Genomic DNA, 21,109 nt, shown 5'->3' with positions numbered 1-21,109 from the left:
TCCTAAACACGTATTTTTTTGTCGTTTTTTATATTTTCATGTCGTTTAACACGAACGACATGTTAACTTCTGATTAATGCTCGTCGTTTTGGTTAATTAACTCACAAAAATAATTGGATTTTTTTAAATGAAATATATGTATATGCTCAGTTGTCCATATATTTTGTGGTCTAAAAAAATATCTTATTTATTTATTTATTTAAATTGTAGAAAGTAACATCTGTCACTTTGTTAATTCTTTCTCAACACATTCATTCTTATCAAAATTTTCTTGTTGAGGAAAGTGTTGACTATTGAGAAAGAATTAACAAAGTAACAATCTCATACATAGTATTTACCAAACAAAAAAAAGGAGTCATCATACTTTGCATTCAATATAATTATATTCCCAAAGACCTTGTTTTTGGATGGAAATAAAAAACTTAACAAGTGAAATAATATTAAATTGAAAATTATTATATGGTACCAGTAGTGTCTAATACATTTTGTAAATGACACATAACAATTGGTTAACGATATTTTTTAAAAACTATTAGACCTCAATAACAATTTGACACTAAAAATATGCGTTTTAACAATTCTTTATTAAATTCTGTCAACCTTGTTTTGGGAAACTCAAGAAGAAAACAATGAAATAATATTAAGATAAAAATAAGATAAATTATGCATCAAAACAATGATTTTCAATCAATGAACATCACAATTAGTCAAACCTTGTTTTGGGAAGTTCACAACTATAGTTACATAATTCTTGAACTCAATTGTTCCCAATCCCAACATTAATGACCAGAACTAGCATGAAAGTTCATTTCAATTGGAGATCAATCTCATCAACTTATATTTCAAATTATTGAAAGTACACACTACACTTGACTTGAGGAAACCCCTACATTTCTCTTCAATCATTTAATTTAAGTATACATACTTCTATATAGCTTTATATATAAATATAATAAAAATAAATATATGTTACTAAAACTAGTCAAGGTTGTCCAAGAAGTGATGGCCTGTAGAACACATGGCTTTGTGCAATCTCAATTCGTTCCCTCGGATCGTTCAAGGTTTCATCTCTTAAGGCTTCAAGAATGGCTTGCGGCGATTGTTCACTGTAAATCAAAACAAAAAAGAAAAAAAAAATTGAAAATCAATCACAAAAATTTAGGTTTAAGTTTTTTTCCGGGGGGCCCTAGGCTGAGTGAACCTTGCGCGCAAGCCTAGCCCGTCATAGCCCAGAACTGACCCTCTTAAGATTTATGATCACAGTCGAAAAGGAGCCAAACAACTTTGTAGGTTACATGAAATATTACATTGGTGCATAATATGATTATCTAAATTAGGTAAGAAGCTAAGGTCAAGTAAAATCATAGCTTGTAGAAGAAGTTACCCTGTTATCAAAATTCTGTAAAGCATCTTCAAAATGGGGCATAGCTCTACAGGAGCAACATGCTTCTTCTCTTCGGGATGCAACATGTTCAGGCTCGATTGACTAAGAAGTTCATAAAAAGCTCCCACTGCAGAGACCCCCTGCAAATAAAGATACCGAATTTGGTACAAGTTTTCGAACAATAAAAGTGACAAGTGACTGAACCAAAAACAAACACTATGTGGCTTACAACCTGAGAAGCTGATATAGTTTGACAAAATCGTATTGGTACTTTCGTCGTTTGTCCCAAAATGTTTTGCTATTTCGAATTGAGCAACAAGTTTTAACAGTTTCTAAAGAATGTAGTGAGTGAATATACCTGAATCATTCCTTTTCCACTGATACTGTCGCCCATATCTCGGCTTAGTTCGCCCTTGGCAATCATTTGTCCATACCAAGCGTTACGACCTTTTAGTAAGGTAACATAAGTGTCAGCAAGCAAAGGCCCTGCAAGTTTCTCGGGTTCTTCCGCCAACAAATGAGTAATAAAAATCATCTCCGAAGTACAATGAGCAAAATATACCGATTTGCTGGTAGCACTCTCCTTTGTGAGGGCTGCTACCATTCCTGAGATCAAAGAAAAAAGATAGAGAACTTAATGCATGTAACTTTCACAGCTGAGTTCAATACAATCACTATTGAAATTCGAAAGTACTTTCATGTAACCGAACCTGCTCCAATGGCATAGACATTTTTCAAGCCACCCATCACCTCATGTGTGACAAGATCACTGTTGTCCCAAACAATAAAATGAGGTTGTCTTAGGAATTTCGCCAGAGGTTTTCTCCACTTTTCGGATCCACATATTCGAGCATTAGCATATTCTTTGTTGTAGATTTCTGATGCAATGTTCGGTCCTCCTAGATATAGAATGTTCTCTATAGGTACTCCAGCTGCCAATTTAGAAATCTAATGCTTAGAAATAAAACAAAGGGACATGGTTTCCGAAGTGGCATAGCAGACGAAATAGCTAAAGGAAAGATCTAGACAACCGCGAATAAGCAACTAAAATTTTCACTAGCATTGACTTTAGACGCAAGCAACTTTTGAAACAAAGCTGGTTTTGAATTCTGTATAGTTAAACAACATCAAGATTAACAATTTCTCATCAATGTCATAACAAAAACAACTAAATTTTCATAAGCATTGACTTTAGGCACAAGAAACTTTTGAAGTAAAGCTGATTTTGAATTCTATATAGTTAAACAAGATCAAGATGGCTTATGGGAATATATATGCATTCTTCAAGCTAATGTTTGTATGTTTAATGCTAATAAATTAGATCTCGGGTAGCTTAAAGTTGTTAAATAAACTCTAGTACTGCAACTATATTTGTGACTCATGGCCAAATATGTAAATCGTTTCGAAAAATGAGCGGGATGTGACTGAAGGGAGATATTTACAATGCTTTTTATAGTTTGAGGGAACTTTTGTAACAAAAAAGAAAGAGGCAAAACTCTATAAGGATCATAGTTAAGTGGGAAAAATCATATTTATTCTGAATATATATATGCTGAAATTTGTATATAAGATCAGTAGCTCTTGAATTTATCTAATACAGTTGGATTGGATATAACCGAATTCGGTAAAGCATCTTCCATCTTTTGTGTTAGTCCTAGCAAAATCCAAGAACAACAAAGAGAACAATGAGCTATAAAACTATAATAAGAAAGAACGAACTTGCACGTTTAACAACTAAATTTTCACTAGCATTGACTTTAGACACAAGCAAGCTGATTTTGAATTCTATATAGTTAAACAACATTAACAAATTTCTCAGCAATGTCATAACAAAAAACTCTTTCATGGATCAAATATATCAATGCTTACATGTTAGTGTCATAAACATGTTAGTTGGATATAACCGAATTCAATAGATCATCTTCAATCTTTTGTGTTAGTCCTAGCAAAAACCTGAAGTTCTTATCTGTTTTCATAATCAACCAAGTAAAATCCAAGAACAACAAAGAGAACAATGAGCTATAAACTATAATAAGAAAGAACAAGAACTCTTACTTGCGCATTTAATCATTTGCGTGGGAGTTATTAGATGTGGAACAGGTTCAACTTTAGCTTCAATCCCTTTAGCCAAAGAGATAATGATAGGAACTGTAATCCTCTCCTTCCAATACTTACTAATCTCTTCAAAAACTTCCTTCGTTTCGGTTGAAGGCAAGCCATTCACAACAATGTCAGCATCCCAAACAGCCTCCTGCAAGTTAGTCACAACTTTCAAAGGACAAAGTGGTGTTTCAATCATGTTCAAGCAAAATCCATCTTTCAAAATCTCATCTGCATAAAGAGTTCGATCCCCGAGCCTAGCCTCGACGTATTTTAGGTAAGCACAACGACGAATTAACCTCCTAAGAACATCTTCCCTCGAGTTGATCACCTCGAAAAGGTGTTCAGCTGTTGCTCTATCAACAGCTCTCCCTGCTCTTCTCCATATCCTAATCTGAACCTTATCCCGAAATTGACCATAGCTATCTTGCATCAAAGCAGCAAAAACACTCCCCCAAGCCCCAGCCCCAACACCAACAATCCTAATGGGATCACCATCAGCCTTGTTTAAAATGGTTCTTAGTTCATCAAGTTTCTCTTCCAAATTACAAATGTTCTGATTCTTCTGAATAGAAACCCCATTTGAGTAAACATAACTTTTCCTTGTTTCAACACTTCCCACCATCTTTATCAAGATCAAAACCTGAAGAAACAAAACCCTTAATAAAATCAACAAATTTAAGCCTTTTTTTTGGAGTAGAACAAATTCTGAGAAAACCCCACTTCTCAAATTTATATGGGTGACACTAAAACAAAATAAAAATCAAAACTTTAACATAAAACAAGAGTAAAATCTTATTGGTGGATTTCTTTACCAAATCTAAAGCTAACCCATGTCTTTTTCTCACTAGGATTTTTCTAGACTTGAATGAGTCTAAAAAGGGTCATAAATTTTAACTACAAAACTTATTCATAAAGATTTCTACTTTGGTTTCTCCGTCAAAGGTTGTTCATCTACTCAATTAGTACAGCTACAAAATCATTCAGTGAACTAAGAAAATAGAAATACAAATAAGAAAATAAAATTAAAATAAAATACTAACCTCTTTGTTTCTTTTTTTGTGTATGAATATGAAAACTTCAAAGCCATTTGCTTTTTAAATTGAGAAATTGTACAATCCCATTTTCCTAACCACCAAAAGCTAATAACAGCTTGTTAAAATTAAGAGCAATGCATTGTGATTTTGTGACCAAAATTTAAAGAGGCACCGAAAAAGTCATTTGAAGCTCAGCAAAAATTAATATTTTTATTTATTTGTTTTTTATTTAAAAAAAGGGAAATGAAATGTAGCTAGTAAGGAAGAAGAAGAAGAATAATAATAGGTATTGATGGGTTACAGTTGAAAGGCTATATAATGCATTTAAAGATTTTTGGATGATGCCAACTTCCCCAACGATCATTAATGGTGGATCACTCTAGCTGTTATTGTTCGGTTTCATATCGTTATTGATGTAATTAATTACGAGTTTTATCAATGCTCTTTAGAAGGATAGTGTGAGTAATATTAGTGCTTATTATCAATGCTCTCCTTTACCCTTAATATTATCGAGAAATGTTAAAAGTAGTAGCGATGTCTAACATTATCACAAAATATTGTATTGTTATTAACGTAATTAAATATTTGATTATATATATTTTAATTTAATAATTATTATGAAATATCATTAACTATATACAAAGGAGCACCTCGTGTCATGGTGGTGTTAACACCAATATCTAATAGCAATACTCAATATTTTATGCTCTTTCACAAATTAAAATGATAGGTGATGAATCTTTTTAAGGGCAAAACAAATCATTAAATTGAACTCTTCGATATAGTATCAATCTTCCAATTGAAACTACAGTTTTATTATCTCCTTCTATTTTTATTAATGACTTTAATAACTTGAATCCTGTCCACTATTTTTCAGTATTTTGTACCATAAATACATAGACCAATCAAATACAAGCCCATGAGTTGAAATTACACGAACCTGCAACCCAAAAGTCAATCTGGGCACCTAGTGTTTTTCACCCATCGCCTAAGTTGACATTCCCAACTAGAGTTTCAATTTTTGAGACCGTCTTAGTGAAAATGGATTAAACTTTACTTTAGGACATCAGCTAAACATACCATAGAAAAATTTGAGGCATCGGAATTAGATTCAAAGTAAGTTTATTTTTTAGCACCCGGTGCCCGGGCACCCCAACATGCAGGTTGACAATTTGTCAATCTGAGTGCCTTTCATGTATCAGATCGACGATTCAAGTTTTTTATCTTCTTTGTCTTCATAAAAAATGGGGAAATAAGTACTTTCAGGGAAGAAACATCACTTTGTGGGTTCCAAAAGCAAGGCCCAGTGCCCAGGTTGATATTTTGTCAACCTGAGCCGATTCCGATGATGTTTTTTGAGAATTCTTTCGAGCATCTTTTGCGTTTTTCATAAAATATTAAGATTAATTATTTCTGGAGACCAAACAGAACTTCTAAAGGGTCATAACTGGGACCCAGCACTTAGGTTAACACCTGACACTGGGCCCAACGCCCAGGTTGGCATATGTCAGCCTAGGCTATTTCCAATCAAGTTCTCGAAAAAGTATTTTGGGTATTTTTTTCATCATATAAAATAATAAAGATTTAAGTAAATTTAGGGAGAAAACTACAAACCCGAACTCCTAGAAATAAGGCACATCGCCCAGGTTGTCAATCAATCTGGTGCGCTGCTTTCGATTGTTCAAATGTCAAATTTGATCAACTAATGAATTTGAAATGGTCAAAAACAGAATAAGAAATCTCATCCTTAAGTTCAAAAACCTTAAAAGTATCAAAACGAGATCTCAGGAACTCAACAATGTTGACAAATAACTTTGTGCCTATTTTTTAGATATTAATTTTGGCCACAATTTAAGTATGAATAATTAAATTTTCCTTTTCTAATTCTAAATAATAGTAATTTGTTACAATGCATACAATATATTAATTATATTGTATATCTACATATACATATACGGATCCAATGGAGATGAGATAGGGATGGCCCATGCATATTAAATGATCTCATTACAAAATTTATTGTTGATATTCAATAATTGACAGTTCACTTAAACTTGTATTTCACAAAACCTACCAGACCCATACTTTTGTACTAAGAGAAAGATAGGATATTGGTTTAACTTAAAATATCTCTATAATACTTGGTAGACTTCAAATCAAGAAATCTTCAAATTTAAAAATGTATATTTTTATAGATATACAATTATTATATCAAAATATCACATTTTATATTACAGTCTTAAGAACATTTCTAATAGGGCACTAAAAATATAGTGTATTCTTATATTTTAGCACACTTAAGAAATATTATTATTGGTGTTCTAAAAAAGTATGCTAAAATAGTTGTGCTAAATTTAGCATATCATATAGCATTGTAGTAAATTTGGTCAATAATAAATAATACTTTTTAATTTATTACAGCACTACTAATTATTACGTTTCATTAACTTTTATTAAACTTAATATTCTCCATTTACGATACTATTATTATTTAAATATTAAAAAAATTAAAATTAATAATTTGTATGTATTCTCAATAAAATATTAAATGACTATTAATATTATTAATTATTTTTTAACTTATTCTACATCTTATATATTAAAGTATAATTATAAATAGTAAATTAAATATAGCAATTTTTTTTTTTGGGTATTAAATTTGGCACAAATTCAAAATAGTTTAATTAATGTACTCGTTTTGACTAAAATAAAATTAATTACAACTTGTACCTAAATGGTATGTTTTAGTCATAAATAATTTTTTGTTGTAACTAAAAAATCACATTTAGTTACAAAAAATTTATGTTATGATTAAAAAATTATCACTAGTAACTTTTTTGTAGTGCATGATTTTGTTTTTATTCTAGTAGTTATTATAAGTTACAATTACTGGGTTGGCTAGGTTTATTAGCCATAGCAATATGTCATTACCAATTATTGTTTTTTTTTTGTCATATAGTTGAAAATGATATATTTATAAAAGTAGTAAAATATCATCCTAAGATATTTAAAGCAAATGTATACAGTGTGACACAATTAGTCTTTAATTGGTAATTTATTGGGCCATGTCATTAATTGTAGAAGCCTAATCACCAATCTTTTTATCAAAAAGAATAAGCGAACTTGGTACTCCTTTACAAGGAAAAATGTAAAATTATTAAATTATATCTATAATCACAATTATATAATATTCTTAAGAACATTATTATTAAGTCTCAGTAGTGCTTAACATCTTTTAAATGTGTCACCTTACAATTAGCTAACGATATTCTCTAAAAGTTATTACATTAAACTATATAAAAATCGACACTTAGTTAGACCAATAACGATATTAACACGTAAAAGAGTGCTAAATATCACTAGTACATTTTAGTATTTCTCTATTTTTAAAAATACCTATTTCATAGTTGTAGCATTAATTATTATATTTTAAATAATATAAAATGTTAGAAAATTAATATAAATTTATATTTTTATAGTATTAAATATAATTTAAAATATGATCCTTTAATATATATATACACATAAAGTACTTAATGTGTCTCATTTCATTACAAATATGTTCTAATTAATTAAAAGAATAATTATCTTTTTTACCCCTTGTACTTATGACACTATACTATTATGCCCTTTAATCTATTCAGCTTGTTATAAATAGTCCTTGTATAATTTTATATGCATACATTTAGTCCTTCTGTTTATTTTGTTTAAAAATACTGTTTGTATTGATGATGTGGTATTATAACAAAGGATAGAGTAGTAATTTCATCTCTTTTTAGAGGGAAAATTGACTATGAGGTGGCATAATAACTGACAATGAAAGATGATTAAAAAATGATTTCATAACCTTTTAAAAAAATTTAATAAAAATAATTTTATTAAAATAATTCCAATCGTTTTTTAGCAGTTCAAATTAGAAAAAGGTGTAAAATTAGGATTCTACAGTATTTGAAGAGATGGATATCACTAGAAAGAACATGAGATTTTTGGAAAATTAAGGTAATGATATTCTATTTTTTGGGATGTTATTTTTCATTTTTTTTTTCCTGTGATTGTAATTTTTATGACTTGTACTTTATTTTCCTAATGGTATATAATTTTTCAACTACTATCTATGTATAATGCTACATTATTAATTTAACAGTCAACTTTAGTCAATTTTAACAAAATTAGATAGAAGGATTATACTATTCCAACTGATATATTTTAGGGGGTATTTTTAACTACACTTATAAATTAAGGGGCATCATAATATAGTGTCATAAGTACAGGGACTAAAAAAGCTAATTATTCTAATTAAAATATATATATTTTTTCTCGATTTTTTTTTCGGAGAGCAGTAATTTGTATTTAATGATGTGATTTTTTTTAATTTAGGTGATTAAAATTTTTGTTGAGAAATTGGCAAGAAATGGCAAATATGGACAAGCCTTTGGGGATTCTCAGCCTATATGGGAAAGGAAACAACAAAGAGATGAATGGGAATGATACTCTATGCCCTTACTAAACTTATTTATTTTACATATTTCTAGTGTTTTTGTAATATTTTAGCAAGATTTTTAAAAAGACTAAATTTTATTTTTGATAATATTTAATATTATTAAAAGTGTGGGGACATAAGAAAAATATAAATAAACAAGGATGACAAATAAAAAAGTAATTGTATTTTTAATAGCAATACCCCGAAATGATGTCCCTATAACTAGTTAGTAATTTTTTATGGTTATTATTAAAGTAAAATAAATAGAATTCAATATTAAATTGTGCTAATATTGATATGACACATCCAAATAACACTTTAAATATTTATATAAACGACAAATGCATGTACATATTAGGGTTTAACACGAGAATCTATAAATCTAGAACGATTTAAATTTAAATTTTGAGACCCTCATACAATACTCGTTTTTACTTATAAATTTAACATATAATTAAAACTATTTTTAAGATTTTAACTAAAAATTTTAAATCAAATTATATTTACAGAAAGTAAAATATATATTATTATTATTATTAAATATATTTAGATGATTTGATTAAAATTTTTTTCTCATGTTAAATATATGTGGTTGTGGATCATAGAAAACAAAATGATAGAGCTTATTACATAAAGGGACGAAATAAAAAATAAAAAGTTGTTAAAACGAATTTTAAATTTAAAAAGAGAAATTTTTCATAAAAAAATAGAAAGAAAATTAATTTCAATAATTTTTTAAGCATAGAATTGGGTTGGGTCATGAATGGAACTTGAATCCATATCATCATAATGTATTATACACTCTAATTAATTAAGTTATAAATATTTGTTATTTATAATATATTTAATTTTACTTAAATAAAAGTCTAATGAATACTAAACACGAACCTATCCCACCCAAAAAAAAATTGTAAAAATGTAATTTAGCTCAAAACATACAAAAATTAGGCGTGGAAGTATCTAGCTACTTAGCTAAGCTAGGTGTAAATTAATGAGATATAACTCAAAATTTATTAATAAAGAATCATGGTGAATGTATACTACAAGACAAATACACTTTTTCATACTTTAAATTTGGTGAATAAATTAGGTTTGTATTTAAAGTTAAATTATTATTTAATGTTGAATGTTAGTGGTGAGTTTTTATAGCAAGTAATTGGACTTGAGTTGCACCATATATGCCTATGCCCATTCTGAGTCTATTAGTGTGCCATGTTTTTGGATTAGGCTAATCCATCCTTCAAAAGTAGGGTAGAGACTTTTTCTTGGAATAACACTCTTAATCGAGCGGGAATTAGAGATGTTCATAAAATACTCAATTAAATCTAATTTGCACGATCTAATTTAATTCAATATACAAAATTCAGGTATTCTTATTTGTGCGGATTGGATTAGATTAGAAAATTTAAAATTCACACTTGTGCGGATTAAATATTGATTGATATGTCAAAGTAACTGATTCAATCAAATACACATATTTAGATATATTTTAAAATATATATACAACTAATATTTCAATATAAAAAAATAGTAATTTAAAAAATCTAATACATGCGATATAAATATATTTCAAAATATAATAGATCAAATTTATATTTCATTCTTATTTATAAGGAAAATATAATTTAAAATTAAATTAATTTTTTCTTTATACGTACAATTTTTTTTCTTGCTTTGAATTTTTTATTTTAATTTATTGTTGGAGACATAAAACAACGATACTTATTTTATTCTGTTGTTAGTTATGTGAAAAAATATTTTTAAATATTAAAAAATAATCGATTCAAATTGTACTTTTGCGGATTAGATTGGATTGAATTTGAATTATTATATAGATTGGATTGGATCTAAAATATGAAATTCACATCTAGTGCAGATTAAATGTACTATGAGCAAAATAACAAATTGGATCAGATAAAAACTCCTAAGGAGAATTCTTTTCCTAAATAAAAAATAGAGTAGGAATAAGAGTGTGCCTCATAATTCTATTTTTTTTTTCATAAGTGGGTCCCTGGTAGCTGGAGTTGACATGTATGTCTTCTACTCTTACAAATAATTGTCTATAGTTGTCATTGGGCATATATGTAAAGGTTCATGTCTTAAAAAGCTTGTAAAAATAATTTTAATTATAAATAGTAGTTAAATATTTTGATATATACTTAAATGTTAAATTATTAATATTTTATATTGAATAATTTATATATAAATATTAAAAAAAAATTCTTATTCATATATGAGATTGTGACTTGCATTATACGAAGAATTAATATCACTTAGTCATGAATAATATAGTCCGCAAATATTAAAACTATAGAATTTTTAATCAATGGTTGTTAGTACGGTTCACTGATGCTCGTTATTCAGTGCAAGCAATCTCGATTCGAATCGTTGATATAGTACGACATCTAAGTGAAGATGTTGTATATAATAGAGATTATATATGATATGGACCGATATGTAATTAAGTTATCTTTATCAAACATATCATTTGCTATAAATACCTAATTCATATCACAATGATGATCAAAAATAGATTACCATGAATCCTGAGTAATCATGAACTAATGTTCATGTTGTTGATTTCGCTTTTAACCAACGACACTGAACCTTTCAAAGCAACAAGAAATCAATAAGATTTAAAGAGAATATAATCAATAGTAAGTAAAACTAAGAACACGATATGTTATAAAGGTTCAGCCCCATTATTCTGGTAATAGCTTACTCCCCTTTTTATTGTATTTAACTTGTGAGTGGAGAAGCAAAAAGAGTTTGATTTCTCTCGAAAGCTTTACAGAGAAAATGAGCAGCGTAATATCTCACTCAAGCAACTGATTTTGGTCCCCTTCACAATGGAGTGACTCCACTATTTATAGGTGATGTTTACAACAGATATTGGTTTTCCAAAGTTGTCGATCCATGAAAATAGGGAATAAATGACATTCTTAAATTATGAAGAATATATACGAAACTCCCTTTAAATTGGGATTGGATTACATATTAAATAGGAAACTATATTAAATGCCTCTGTCACGCATTTTCTCCTGAGTCGGTTGGTATAATGTTCATACCATTTCTTTCCGTCCAGGTCAATTCATGCTTATCTTGTGTGGCAGATTACACTTGGTTCGTCTGTTGGCACATTCGACCGAGTGTTTATCTTGGGCAGACATTTCGCGAGGTTTTTTTATCCACCCAAGCTTATATACGATGATACGTGTCACCCGAAAAAATGTGCCACATCACCCGGGCTAAAATTGGAATAACATTTGCCCCCCAAGTCTGCGGAGGAACCTCCTAGTAGGTGCGTGGACTTGCTTGGCTCACAACTATTCAGATGTAGAGACACGTATCAGAGTAGGTAGTTATGATACTACATGTAGTCTCTTCAAATCCTTTTGAGTATCTAAGGCATTTAATGCTTTGACACGAGTTTTTGTGCCTTAGAAGCATGTGCTAACGGTTGTACTCTATAAAGTACTCATCGCAAAATTTATAAGGAAACAAAAATTTGATTTGGGCATCCAAATTACCATCGTGCCCCTTAAAAATTCTTAAAAAGGGAAGGAGAAATCTCATTTGGCATTTTTGATTCTTTGTACAACCAGAGAGCATTTTTGTTTTCTCAAATCGTAAGGACGCATTTGGAGATCGTAAGTATTTGAATCACCTTCAACTCGCTTCTCCCCCAATGAGTAAGTGTGTTGATTTAAATATATTTTACTATTTTTCTTTGCGTTTGATATTGCATGTTTTCTGCAAAAATCTAGGTTTATGCCATGAATGTTCTTCGTTGTTGACAAATTTTCCTGTGCGGGGTTAAACTATTGAATTGTCGCATGAATATATGTTTTCTTGAGAAATTTTGTTGAACTAAGGCTTGTATAGTACTTTAGCTTTTTCTAGGTTCAAAATTGTTCTTGATCAGCTTCGAACCAGGTTCTTCGTCATTCTAGAGAAACCTTTTCTTTTGATTTGTATATTTTGTTGGTCAAAATATATAAATTATTTCCAAAAAGAACCTTATTTCTATTCTATCTGGTATTTACATCTCCTTCTTTCTTTTATAAATGATTCTCGACGACTTTTGGGGAGGTAATAATCGAATTGATGATCTCTTACAGTTACTCTTTCACGACCAACTAAGACTCAGGGCATCACCTTCGCCCTCTGCTGATAACTCCTCCTCTAGCTTTGAGGAGTGGGACGTCTCGAGTGAAGAATTAAAACCTTTTTTCCCAACCGTCCAAAATTTCTCCTATCCAGACTAGATTGTTGGAGACGTGTATGACATGTTTATTAGGGAATACAATTTTGGCTGGAGGAAATACTTGTCGTCCAACTGGACATCATTGTTTGACCAAACACTCCAAACACTTTGCCAAAAGTGGACCCTGAACCTTCTTTCCACCCAAAGGTTGAGGCAGAGATCGCAGTTGTCGTCACAGATAATCCTTTAGAGAGTTATTCATTCCATTCAAGAAACGTGGCTCGCACAAAGCAAACTGTTCGTAAGATAGGCTCGTACGACAAAGAGTTCATTCAAATAATGGCTATGCATCACAAATAGGACGAGCCAGACTCTAAGAGTGAGGGAAATCTCCCCACAGAGGATCCTGAAGTCCAAGAGATCGAAGACCAGGTTGACAATCATAGGTATGCCCTTATGCCTTTTGTAGGGGTTGGTTGGTGGTCGGAGGATGACAAACTGTATGATTCATGTGGACGCCTCTTAGTCGTGGGTGTTGATTATACGGACCAAGAATTTGATGAGGCTTAGTCGTTTGAACACCAAGAGCCTAAGGGTCCAATGTGGATTTTTCCACCGTCCAAGCTCACTGAGAGGCATCTCTGAAATTTAGACAAGGATGGTCTTCTTAGGGACGTACATGTTTTTCTTCCTTTCAAGGGACAACTTTCCTACAACCCAGGTGAGGGGATGTGTGCATGGTACGACCCACATGCCAATCATGGTTCCCTCCTACCACTTCACTCATACTTTGTGAAGATGGTGAATTACTACAAAATTTCCCCGACGCAATTCACGCCGAAGGGAATCAAATACCTGGCCACCATGTTTGTATTATATGCACAGTAAGGGTGGGGGTGAACCTTCTGCGCATGATATTAAATGGTTTTTCAAATTAAAATCTCCCCTGCACAGTGACTGCTCGGGGTACTTCTACTTCTCGAAGTATGAATGCTCGTGGCTGATCGATACTAATGAGAAGTGTGTCAAAAAGATTGGTAGCTTCCTTTGAGACTATTACATGGTCACAAAGATGCCAACCAACTCCATTACTTTTCAACGGGCCAAGATGTACATATGGCCTACTTTTACGTTGCGTCTCAGGGACTTTATCCGACGCCTTAGAGTTCGTTCTCTGAGAAGCCTTATGAGCTGACAAATCCATCTGCTGCCCGGAAGAAGAAGAAGAAGAAGACCAAGGCCAATAGGGTCGGACCTTCGCCTATCGAGGAACCCATTCAATCATGGACACTGAAGAGGTACCTACTCGTCAAAGTCGTGCATCCTATCGAGGGGAAGGGGAAAGCCATTTGTTGAGGAAGTTGAAGAGAAATCTTTTGATGATGACGTCTCTTCAATTCTTGTCCGGGAGGATGCTCCTCCAAACATTTAGAGTAGGCCTATTATTGATAACTCATGTTTTTATTAACTTGGCCGTCAATTTTAACTTTTTTCTCTTGTTTGTGCAGAAATGTCGATTAGGCTAAAATCAACCTTCAAGAGGAAGTTGGGCGGAACTTCAGGCAGGGAAAGTTCGAGCAAGGCGCAGAAGATTGACCCCAAGGCCTCCTCTGGCGATGGAGTTATCGTCATTAACGCCGACCAAGAGGTGGTCGGAACAAAACCTACCTCAGCCAAGAACTCTAGGGTTTTAAATTATTTTTATATTTTTGAATAATTTTTATAATATTTTAATAATTAATATTATGTGGACTACTAAAAATGTGTCACGTATACATTAGTATACACTTCAATTGTCCACATGACAATTAGCTGAGATTTTTAGACAGAGGGGTAAAAAGTAAAACGTAATGAGAGTTTAGGTAGTTTTGCCCCCGAAAAATCAATTTTTATGGTTAAGTTAAAAAATATAAATTCGGGTAATTTTACCGCCAATATCACTTATTTTATAGTAATAATAATTATAGAGAACTACTAATCATTCATAAGGTGTCACCTTATAATAATATTGGACATCATAGTGTGTAATAACAATGCACTATTTTTTAAAATAAGTAAAAGTTGCATCATTTTTAATCCTTAATTATATAATTGAAAAAAATACTCAATATATATCGAAATTTAATAATTATAATAGAAATAAAAATATTTAATAAATGAGAATTTTTTTTTATCCCATAAAATTATAAATAGACTTCATTTTAAATTTTTTATTTTATATAAAATATATATATTTTATTCGTACTAATTTTTTATTTTTTTTCTTGTCATATTCTAAAAAAAATATACCTATAAAATAAAAATAAATATTTTAAATATTAAAGCAAAAAAATTATGGGAAATTACCCCATATACTGTTTTTTTAACATTTTTTTTTTCAAATTTACAATTTGGGTTTCTAGAGTGGTTGCTGCGCTAGTTGCAATATGGGTTTCTATACGATTTTTTGTTGCAATTTAGGTTGCAGCGCTAGTTGTAATAAGAATTTCTATGTAGAATTCCGTAAAAATGTAAAACAAAAAAACTATTTTGAAGTGTAAAACTAAAAAAGTCCCAAAATTATATATAATTTTATTAGAAAAAATTATATAATTTAAAAAATTATGAAAATAAAATAAAACTAACTATTAATATTGGATAAAAATAATATGAAAATGAAATTTATAAAAAATATTAAAAATGATTTTAAAAAATTAACTTAAATTATTTATTTATTTTTTTTGAATGAAAATAAATTTTATTAGACAGAAACATCCGCTAATACAGAAGACTGAAGAGTAAGGGGAATATCACTCTCCCAAAAAAGACGACATGACCAATAACAAGCACCACATGCCATACAGTGCGCGACTTTGTTAGCAGACCGTTTAACATGACCAATAAAAACATTACTTAAAGAAGATAAAATAACTTGACAATCCTTAACAAATAAACCAAAAATAGAAGGCATAGATACCGAACTAAGAATAGCTTGAACAATTAAAATGCAATCTGTCTCTAGAATAACATTTGACCTGTTATTCCTCTTTATCCAACTAAGTGCTTATTTGACACTTAAAATTTCTGCAATTTCGGGTCGGCAGCTAAACAGAAGAAATAGTTGAAAACGCCTCTAGTACTCGACCATCACAGTTACGTGCTACAAAACCCGTACCTATCTCATTTGTGTCTTCAAAAACTGCCCCATCCACATTAATTTTTAACTGATCAGCAGCCGGTTTGGACCAGTAATCTCTTGTGTCAGTGCGATTGGAAGCCAGTGACATCGATCCCATCCGCTTAGACTGGGCACTTGTCCATTGTCGAAGAGTGGTACGAGCCAGCTAAATAACATCAGCAGCACTACAACTTTTACCATTCCAAAGCATATCATTCCGAGCCTTCTAAATTGCCCAACCAACTATGACGGCTTCTTCCACCAACCCTATATTACCCACTGCCAACACTTCCATAAACTAGTCAAAAAAAATTGTATGCTTAAATTTAATATTGAGTTATTTACTTAAGTTATTTAAATTTAACTTAAGTTATTTACTTTTTAATATTCAGGTACATAAAATTTCTCTTTATAAATATAATTAAAATATATAGAATTTTTTAGCAAATTAAATAGATATTTTGTCCTTAAAAAAAAATAGAAATTTTGTAAAACAAAAGTTATTCTTTAGATTATTTTTAATAAGATTTTTCCATTATCTCACTCACTATACTCACTCCTGTATAAGCTTCTAGAGCAAGAAGAAGACGACTCAATTCGAATTCAGGAAGATCAAGATGGATACCAAACCGACTGAGATCAGCAGCTCAAAGATGTTTGGAGGATTCAACAAGAGATACAAGCATTTCAGCCCAACTCTCGGTTGCTCCATGACTTTCCACATCTACTTCCCTCCTTCTCCTCAATCTCTTTCCAAAAAATTTCCTGTAAGTTAATCATTATCTTCAATTTTCTCACGTACCCATTTCCATATTCTTCTCAAGATTGGAACTTGGCATCTGGGTTTTCATAAAGCTGCAATTTTATTAGATGGGTTTATGTTATAAGGTGAAATTGTATAGGTTTTGTTGGGATTATTCTTACTTTGTTTTGGTTGATAATTAATGGAGTTGGGATGTTCTGAATTTGCATGTTAGAATTTAATCCTTTTCTCAAATTTTGATTAAAGGAAATTTTTTTCATGAAAATTGTGATCTTGCCCAGATGCTAAAAGAAGAGAAAATGTAGGGAATTATGACTGTTATTTACCAGAGATTGGTTAAAGCAAGTTCCCAATTTCTTTTTAGAGTTACAAATTAGAAAACATTTGTGTAAACTATGACATGTTTGTGATTATAATCAATCTTGATTTATTACTACAATCAGTGAGTACAACATCTAAGCTCAGAAGCTTCTTGTGTAAATTTTTTGCTAATTGAGTCATTTTAGAAAGGATTTTGGAAGTGTTTTTCTTGGTATTGAGAAGTTTTTCTTTCCATATTTAACTATGCCAGCCAGCTTTTGTGTATCACAACATAATTACATGAATGTAAAAGTTTGCATTTCTATCAATGAACAGGTGCTTTACTGGCTCTCAGGCCTCACTTGCTCAGATGAGAATTTTATAACAAAGTCTGGAGCACAACGTGCTGCTTCAAGTGAGAGTGTTGCTCTGATTGTTCCTGACACATCTCCAAGTAAGCAACTTTTGTAATGTATTTATTTTTCATGTTTGAATTGGAATGACAAATTTCGATAGCAGCATTACCAGAGCTGCCAAAACTTCAATATATTTTAACACTGTAAATTCTGTGTTTTTCTTATTGCTTTAGAGTAGCATGCAACTATTTTGAGTGTCTGTTATTTGGTATTTTTGCATAAAAATGATTCGGAGGGACATGAGAAATTCACTTTGTACTTCACTTCTTCATCAAAGCCTCTTCGCTACTCTGAACTCTACACCTATTTAGTTCTGTCTTGTACTCTCTCTATTTGCTTTTCTAGTGCCACTTTTCTTGTTTTTCCGGTATTAAGTTAGTAGTAAATAAGTGAAGTGGTGGATTGGCCATTGGGAAGGAGGAATAGGGCTTATCTCGCTTATATTTAGTTATTCGACTTTTATTCTTTTGTAAGGCAAACCATTATGTCAAAGCAATAGACTTTCTTTTATCCTTTCTTAATCTATCTAACTGTGTCAAAGATTCTGCGAAACTTGTGTTTCTATAGGGTAAGTAAAAACACATGCATGGTTTAGAAAGAAAAACACTTGGCATCTATACCCAATATAGCCTATTATTGATCAGTAAAATTTATCAGCTTATGACTGTCTTGTTATATATTTTCTTGCTCAATGCATTAAGATAATTCGGTAGATTAACCCCACTTTTCTATTTCATGGTACCTCATAAAAACTGAGTACAACCTAGGGAATTTTGAAACCTCATACAAAATTAGCAGTTCATTTTAGTCATGCCCTGACTGTGGAGTATGTCTTACTGTTTTTTTTCTTTTCTTTATAATTTACAGGAGGTTTGAATGTGGAAGGAGAGGCAGATAGCTGGGATTTCGGTGTAGGTAAGCCGCACAAAGCTGATTATTTTTCATTCTGCATAAGATTTTCTAACATTAAATTGTTATACGTCCTTGGAAAAACTTTTGGGTGCTCGTCTTGCATCTTGGCATTGTCTTCAATCTCTATAATAAGCATTGAGCATGCTCATGTCAACTTGGATGCTCTCAATGTAATTTGAATTTCGGTTATATATTATCAACTTTTGTCTACTTAGGCCCAACTCCTAGTATAGTTCTTTCTTATCAAGTGAAATTGTTACTTCATTTAAAATTTTCGTATAAAAATATAGTGCAATTGAAGATGCCATTTTCTCCCTACCAATGCTTTGTTTATCATGGGCATTTGGTTAGCATAGTACACTGAATTATGATTCCGAAAAGAGGAAAAAAAAACCATTAAATTGTTTTAATGAAAACAATATAAAGAAAAGGTGTACAAGCTTTGTTAGGAAGTGAGCTTTTATCAAAATGTGCTAAGTTATTTATCTAATCATTATTTTCTTTTAACCAGGTGCTGGATTTTATCTCAATGCTACACAAGAGAAGTGGAAGAACTGGCGTATGTATGATTATGTTGTCAAGGAGTTGCCAAACCTTGTGAAAGAAAATTTTCCACAGCTCGATACTTCACGTGCCTCGATATCTGGTCATTCCATGGGTGGGCATGGTGCTCTAACAATCTACCTTAAAAATCTCGACAAGTATAAGGTAATCACCGTTGAGTGCACTTAAAAGGGTTGAGATTCAGCTAATCATCTGAAGTTCTTTGAAAACTCGGAGAAACGTTTTTCTATCATAAATCATTGTTTCCATAGAACAACTTAAAATCTGTTCTTTTTTTTTTTGGGTATTTTTTCCGATTCTTCGTATTCTAGTCAGCATCAGCCTTTGCACCAATTGTGAATCCTACAAACTGTCCTTGGGGCCAGAAAGCTTTCACAAACTATCTTGGTGGCAACAAAGCTGATTGGGAGGTTAGTTGCTACACAATTTAACAAATGCAACATTTCTCGAGTTCGAAGTGTTTATACTTGATAATATAATTGTTAAAATGCAGGAATATGATGCCACTAACCTTGTAGCTAAGTTCCGTGACGTTTCAGCAACAATTCTAATCGATCAGGTACGTACTATTTTGTCGAATATTTAATTTTCGTTTACACATGACTGCAGCTGTTTGTGTTGTTATGTTCCTAAGTTCATCATTAAAAACTTGTTGTGTTAAACGAGTGGGCCGGTTTGATTTCGGATATTGTAACTAAAGTTATCAAGTCTCAAAAGTTTTTGGGCTGGAATTTTATCATACTAGAATTACTATAAATAAAAATCTCTTGGAAATAGATATATTTATTTGTTCTCTTCAAATATTAGGAGTAAGTACGAGTCTCATGACCATCGGTGAGATTAGCCTTTAAATTTAGAGTAAGTACGAAGTGAGAACAAGCCTTTCGGATGACAACTTCGGTAAGAGAAGGCACTTGCTTCGAGATAGCTAATCCCTCAGAAGCGTGAGCTTGCAAAAGGCTAACACTTGGGTTGCGTGATTAGGTTTGTGTGAAGTCATGAAAGTGACTTAAAAAGAATCGAAATTTAGAAGATTGGATCTTTCTGTGAAGAACTGCATGTCGTTCAGGTTTAGGTAGAAGAATGTATGTCTCTATTTCATTTGAGTTAAGCCGATATTGCAAATTCATGATACAATCTACAGGAGCAAACTTCCTTTAAAGTAGAAAACAAAATTACCTTGTCTTTGTTATGACAAAATTGGCTCCATTCTTTTCAAAAATATGACTGCTTCTTTAATGCAGGGAGAAGATGACAAGTTCTTGGCCGATCAGTTAATGCCGCACAAGTTCCAAGAGGCTTGCAAAGCTGCTAATGTTCCATTGCTACTGCGAATGCAGCCCGGATACGATCACTCTTACTATTTCATTGCCACCTTCATAGATGATCACATTAGCCACCATGCTCAAGCTCTTAATCTCCCATGAAGGTTAGCAAAACCCGGAAACCTCGGTCGACTATAAGCCTTATATATTCTGTTTTCGTTTGTGCAATAGTTGGTTTTCGGGTGAGAACTATGTTATAGTGAAAAACAAATCAGTCCACTTGTAGTAAAAGGATTTGCTGGAGATGTTCATGTTTGTTGTGTGGATTGGAATTTAAGCCTTGTCAGTGTTACTTTTGCTATATACATCTTCACTTTTATATAACTATTGTAGTTATTCTGAATGCTCTTCTTTTTAACTCGAATCGATAATTTGAACAAAGTTCATGTCAGATTATGTTGGGTTCCAGATTTTGTGAGCAAATCAAATGCAAGAATTTCACATTAGGCAAAACCCAAATATTA

The 21,109-nt window shown here is 31.5% G+C and overlaps 2 protein-coding genes across 2 annotated transcripts; one reads left to right on the top strand and one right to left on the bottom strand.

The window, feature by feature from the left end:
• Nucleotides 1-680: 680 nt before the first annotated feature.
• LOC115710084 (glycerol-3-phosphate dehydrogenase [NAD(+)] GPDHC1, cytosolic) lies at nt 681-4,815 on the bottom strand. Its single transcript, XM_030638408.2, has 6 exons — nt 4,528-4,815; nt 3,440-4,127; nt 2,095-2,316; nt 1,743-1,990; nt 1,385-1,524; nt 681-1,106 (listed from the first exon to the last, which is right to left on the bottom strand). The coding sequence occupies exons 2-6, from the start codon at nt 4,107-4,109 to the stop codon at nt 983-985; spliced, it is 1,404 nt and encodes a 467-aa protein (XP_030494268.2). The 5' UTR covers nt 4,110-4,127; nt 4,528-4,815; the 3' UTR covers nt 681-982.
• Nucleotides 4,816-16,849: 12,034 nt separating this feature from the next.
• LOC115710131 (S-formylglutathione hydrolase) lies at nt 16,850-21,026 on the top strand. Its single transcript, XM_061111527.1, has 7 exons — nt 16,850-17,132; nt 17,765-17,882; nt 18,712-18,759; nt 19,268-19,464; nt 19,632-19,730; nt 19,814-19,879; nt 20,565-21,026. Exons 1-7 carry the CDS (start codon nt 16,983-16,985, stop codon nt 20,745-20,747), a joined length of 861 nt encoding a protein of 286 aa, XP_060967510.1. The 5' UTR covers nt 16,850-16,982; the 3' UTR covers nt 20,748-21,026.
• The last annotated feature ends 83 nt before the right edge of the window (nt 21,027-21,109 follow it).

The sequence above is a fragment of the Cannabis sativa genome, chromosome 3 (assembly GCF_029168945.1).
Source record: "Cannabis sativa cultivar Pink pepper isolate KNU-18-1 chromosome 3, ASM2916894v1, whole genome shotgun sequence".
In the NCBI taxonomy this organism is placed as follows: domain Eukaryota; kingdom Viridiplantae; phylum Streptophyta; class Magnoliopsida; order Rosales; family Cannabaceae; genus Cannabis; species Cannabis sativa.
Note: the sequence above shows the minus strand (reverse complement) of the source record. Positions and strands in the feature narration are given on the sequence as shown.